This window comes from Equus quagga, unplaced genomic scaffold (genome assembly GCF_021613505.1).
Source record: "Equus quagga isolate Etosha38 unplaced genomic scaffold, UCLA_HA_Equagga_1.0 HiC_scaffold_6719_RagTag, whole genome shotgun sequence".
Lineage (NCBI taxonomy): Eukaryota > Metazoa > Chordata > Mammalia > Perissodactyla > Equidae > Equus > Equus quagga.
This window is the reverse complement of record NW_025794364.1, coordinates 1-5,622: the sequence shown is the minus strand read 5'-3', so window position 1 is coordinate 5,622 and position 5,622 is coordinate 1. Positions and strand designations below refer to the sequence as shown.

The window sequence follows — 5,622 nt, the reverse complement described above, 5'->3', positions numbered from 1 at the left end:
AAAGACCCACTCTTCTCCTACCTTATTCTGGGAAATTGTTATTTTTCAGAAAAACTATTTCTTTTAACTTGCAGTGGGTTATAAATATTATTCTAAATAAATTAATTAAAATATTTTAAAACTTTTGTTCCTAGTATGGTAAATATTGATAGATACAACCAACATAACCAAATTACCCTCGGGGCCCTCGCTAATTTGTAAGACTGTATGGATATCCTGAAATCAAAGTGCTTGACAATGGCTGACTCAAACAGCCCCTGGGCCAGGACTCAGGGAGACGATGTGACAAAGAGCTTTCAGTGCAGGAGGAGAGGGGTCAGGGCAGAGTCCCAGGTTCCCGGAGATGGCTCTCAGTCGCAGGCCCGAGGGCGGAGTCTGGGGCGGAGAAGCTCAGTGTTGCGGAGTCCCCGTCTCCCTGAGATTCACTTCTCCCTCTCACAACCTGTGTCAGCTCCTCCTGCCTGGAGACTCATGACGCGACCCCAGTTCTCACTCCCATTGCGTGTCCGGTTTCTAAAGAAGCCAATCAGCGTCTCCGCCGCTCCGGGTTATAAAGTCCGGAGTGAGCAGCCGTGACTCAGATTCTCCCCAGATCTCGACGATGCGCGTCATGATGCCCCCAACATTCCTCCTGCTCCTGTCGGGGGCCCTGACCCTGACCGAGACCTGGGCTGGTGAGTGCGGGGTCGGGAGGAAACGGCCTCTGCGGGGGGCGGAGCGAGGGGACCGCGCGGCGGGAACGCAGGACCCCCGGGGAAGGCGCGTCTCCGCGGACTCAGCCGCAGGCCCGCCCAGCGCGCCCCACCTGGCCCCGCCGTGTCCTGACCCCGCTCCTTCCCTCCCCAGTCTCCCGCCCTCTCCTCTCACCCACGGGGGTCTCCCGCGCTTCTCCGTCCGCCGCCCCTTTTCCGTCTCCCGAGCCCCTCGACCCCGCCACCCTCCCGGCCCCATCACCCTCGGACCCGGGGACCCGCGCCGGGAGGGGTGTCGGCCGGGTCTCAGCCCCTCCCCGCCCGCAGGCTCCCACTCCATGAGGTATTTCAGCACCGCCGTGTCCCGGCCCGGCCGCGGGGAGCCCCGCTTCATCTCCGTCGGCTACGTGGACGACACGCAGTTCGTGCGGTTCGACAGCGACGCCGAGAATCCAAAGGAGGAACCGCGGGCGCCGTGGATGGAGCAGGAGGGGCCGGAGTATTGGGAAGAGCAGACGCGGCGCGCCAAGGACCACGCACAGACTTTCCGAGTGGGCCTGAACATCCTGCGCGGCTACTACAACCAGAGCGAGTCCGGTGAGCGACGCGGGCCCGGGTCCAGATCGCGACCCCCCATCCCCACGGACGGGCCGGGGTCTCCCCGAGTCTCCGGGTCCGAGATTCACCCCGAGGCTGCGGGACGCTGCCGGCCCCCGACCCGGGAAGAGCCGGCGGGGACTTTTCCGAGGTTTCATTTTCAGTTTAGGTTTAATTTCTGCGAGTGGGCGGGCGGGCGGGGCTGACCTCGGGGCGGGGTCAGGGTCTCACACCTACCAGGACATGTACGGCTGCGACGTGGGGCCGGACAGGCGCCTCCTCCGCGGGTACAGTCAGTACGCCTACGACGGCGCCGATTACCTCGCCCTGAACGAGGACCTGCACTCCTGGACCGCGGCGGACGCGGCGGCTCAGATCACCCGGCGCAAGTGGGAGGCGGCCGGTGTGGCGGAGCAAGAAAGGAACTACCTGGAGGGCAGGTGCGTGGAGTGGCTCCTCAGATACCTGGAGAACGGGAAGGACACGCTGCAGCGCGCGGGTACGAGGGGCCGCGGGGACTCCTGATCTCCCCTGGGGCCGGGCTGGCTTCCCAAAAAGAGGGAGGAAATGGAATCAATGTCAGCATACCCTGCCTTAGAAAAGAAAGTAATCCACCCAGGTTTTCATGTTCTTACTAAAGACTTGCCCAGAGGGCCCGCCCTTCTCTAAAGGACAGTTAAGGAATCCAGTTTCTTAGGAATAGGAGGGGAGACCGTCCCTGAAATCGCCAGTCCTTGGTTCCCTTTGACCCTGGCAGCCATCTTGTGACCCATGGCTTTCTCAAGACCTTGTTCTCGGCCTGAAAAGATCCTTGCGACTTTGACTCCAGTTTTTCTGAGTTATTCACGCTCCACCCACGTGAGGACCAGAAGTCTGTGTTCTCCTGTTTAGAGCCCTGAAGGCTCGTACCCTGGGCTCTCACCCTTATTCTAGAACTTTCCAAGGGATATGACCTTATCCTGGATCCGCAAGTCCAGGCTTGTGTCTGGGTTCTGTTGCTTCCTCCTTCAAACCCATTGTCCTGTCCGTTCTCAGGATGGTCACATGAATGATGCTTCAGTGGCCCGTGGAGGTAACTCAAGGTGAATTTTCTGGTTCTTCTTCCTCAGACCCCCCGAAGACACATGTGACCCACCACCCCAACTCTGACCATGAGGTCACCCTGAGGTGCTGGGCCCTGGGCTTCTACCCTGCGGAGATCACCCTGACCTGGCAGCGTGACGGGGAGGACCTGACCCAGGACACGGAGTTTGTGGAAACCAGGCCTGCAGGGGACGGGACCTTCCAGAAGTGGGCGGCTGTGGTGGTGCCTTCTGGGGAGGAGCAGAGATACACGTGCCATGTGCAGCACGAGGGGCTGTCTGAGCCGGTCACCCGGAGATGGGGTAAGGAGGGAGCCGTGGGCTCAGAGCCTCTTAGGGAAATCAGGAGCCCTTCTGGAGACCTTCAGCAGGGTCAGGGCTGAGGCCTGGGATCAGAGCCCCTCACCCTCCCTTCCTATCCCTTCCCTTCCCAGAGCTGCCTCCTCAGTCCACCATCCTCATCGTGGGCGTCATTGCTGTCCTGGTTCTCCTTGGAGCTGTGGTGGCTGGAGCTGTGATGTGGAGGAAGAAGCGTTCAGGTAGGGAAGGGGGTTTGGGATCTGAGTTTTCTTGTCCCCCTGAGGCATTTCAAGAACCAAGCAGAACTTGCCCTGCCCCGTTAATGAGACGTACCATCCACACTCATGTACTTGCCGTCTTGGAGCTGATTGCTAAACTGTTTTGTAAAGTGCTTATGAAAATCAAAGATTTTTTTCACCTTGATAATTCTGGTGCTGGGGACCTGATTCCCAGCAGTCAAAGGTCAGAGGGAAGGGCCCTGCTGAGGACAGACCTCCAGGAGGGCATTGGTCCAGTCCTCACACATCTCCTTTCTCATGTTTCTCAATCCTGCCCTGGGTCTTCAGTCATGGTTCTGGAAACTTCCCTGTGGTCCAGGACTAGGGGGTTCCTCTAGGATCTCATGGCCCAGCCTTCTTCCTGTTTTCTTCCCACAGGTGAAAAAAGAGGGGTTTACGTGCAGGCTGCAAGTAAGTTTGAGTGGAGGATTGATCCCTGAGACCCCTGGAATACTGGAGCCAGGAGCCCCTGGGTGGGGAGCTCACTCACCCCATAGTTCCTCCTTTAGTCTCATCTCCTGTGGGCTCTGACCACTTCCTGTTTGTTCTACCCCAGACAGTGACAGTGCCCAAGGCTCTGATGCGTCTCTCACGCAGAAAGGTGAGACTTGGAGGGCCTGAAGTGGGGAGGTGCTTTGGGGCAGAGGGGACACAACTGGTTTATGGGGATTCTTTGGGGCATTTTGAGCATGCAGAGGGCTGTTGAGAATGTCAACACTTATGTGACTGACATGAATTTGTTCATGATTATTTTCTTTTACAGTGTGAGACAGTGGCCCTGTGGGAGACCAAGTGATGCAAGATTTGTTCATGCTCCCACTTTGTGACTTCAAATCCCCTGACTTCTCTTTCTGCAGCTGGCATCTGAATGTGTCTGTGTTCCTATTGGCATAATGAGAGGAGGTGGGGAAATTGACCCACCCCTGCCTTCCACGACCCCCTCCCCACACTGACCTTTGTGCTTTCCCTGTTGAAATGTTCTGTTGCAGCAGAGGTGGGGCTGGGCCATCTCCCTCCCTGTCTTAACTTCCTGTTGCACTCACCAGTGATCATTTGCTTCCTTACTGAAAATATGAATCCAGATATGAGTTTTTTTCTAATTCTTGATGTAAGGGATTGATGTGTTAATTAAAGAAGAAGATTCCTAAAGTTTGAGAGTGGAAATAAATGGAAGCACTGAGAGCTTTCCAGAAGTCATGTTTGCTGTGCTTAGTCTGTGCGTGGATGGGCCCTATGCACAGTCGGTGTTCAGTACATCAGGGGCTGTGATGTGATTCCTCAGCTGGCGCATCTCTCTGCTCCTTTGTCCTGGTTCCTTCTGTAGAACCTTGTTCCATCAGTACCTGTGATCACAGGGATGAGGACATCACCTGGGCATTGTCGTGTCTTTAGGACTGTGGGCAGTGAGGGCTTCCTGTGGCCAGGTCAGCCTAGGCTCCGTCCAGGGTGCAGCCCTCAGCTCCCACCTTTTGTGTGTTTAGACTTTGTTTCTTTAGAGATTTTTTTGGCTTATGCCTGTTCTTTTTCATGTTTTGAGTTCTGTCTCGGTCTCCTCTGGGTGTCCCCATCTCTGACAGCAGCAGCAGTCATTTGGCCTGTCATTGTCCCCACAAGGCCCAGGGTGGCCCCTGCACACAGGAGACTCTGTGGTATCGAGGGACGAATTTTCAGACTCATCCAGCTCTTGTCCTCCCTCTAGAGCTGTTTCCTGGATTGTTCTTCCCATCTTCCCCCGGTTTTATAGAACCAGAATCTAGAAGTGGTAGTCAGGAAGAATTCAATAGATTTTCATCTCACATAAATTCCTGTTGGGTTTCTGTCTTCTCTGCAGCCTGCCCCATCTCTCTGCCCTTAGCCCTCGTCATCTTAGTTGACGAGGCCCAGTTGGATGCTGGCTCCAATCCAAACACATGGATTTAAAAAGTTGAATCTACTTTAGGTTCACAATTGGTTGGAAAAATAGGGCCCTTAAGCCTAGGATTCTTCCTTCTGAAGAGAGAAATATAATTGTGTGTGAGTGTGCAGGAGGGCGGCTGTGGGAGGGAGGGAGGGGAGAGCAGTGCTTGTGAGAAAGTTGCAGGCGGCACTGATGTCAGTGTGGGTGGACGTTGTCCTGTAGCTGCCACCAAACAGCGTGTGGCCTGAGGTTATATTAATAAAGATACTGTCTCTAGAATAGGGAGGTGCTCTATACTGATCATTCAACTAATTTGCTAGATATGTGACAAAGTATTTTTACATTTAGGAAACCTCAGAGAATGAAAAACAGGCAGAAATTGTCAGCCTTGGGGAGCACGTGTTGTAGTGGTGCAGGGCAGACTGTATGCTGTAAGCATAGTAAAAAGGGAATGTTTATGTTAGAAGTTTTAAGGTCTTTCAGGAAGGTGACCCAGAGTATAAGCGTGTGGGAACAGGGAAGGTGGCTGTTTTCCTGGAGTGGTCAGGGTGGCCTCACTGGGAAGGTGACCTTGAGGAAAGATGTGAGGACATGAGGAATTATCCACGAGGATGTCTGGGGGAAGTTCTTTGTAGGCAGGGGAGCCTCCAGTGCAAATGCACTAGGGCGGGAGTGTGTCTGTGTTTCTGGGAAGAGCAAGGAGGCTGGTGTGGCTGGAGCAGAAAATAGTGAGATGAGGTCCGAATTACACCCAGGCCATGTAGACCTCGAAGGTA

General features: G+C 55.0%; 1 protein-coding gene across 1 annotated transcript; it reads left to right on the top strand.

Moving 5' to 3' along the window:
- Nucleotides 1-549: 549 nt before the first annotated feature.
- LOC124232495 (saoe class I histocompatibility antigen, A alpha chain-like) lies at nt 550-4,146 on the top strand. The gene is made up of 8 exons (XM_046649459.1): nt 550-674; nt 1,020-1,289; nt 1,513-1,788; nt 2,399-2,674; nt 2,806-2,910; nt 3,328-3,360; nt 3,506-3,550; nt 3,713-4,146. Exons 1-8 carry the CDS (start codon nt 602-604, stop codon nt 3,715-3,717), a joined length of 1,083 nt encoding a protein of 360 aa, XP_046505415.1. The 5' UTR covers nt 550-601; the 3' UTR covers nt 3,718-4,146.
- The last annotated feature ends 1,476 nt before the right edge of the window (nt 4,147-5,622 follow it).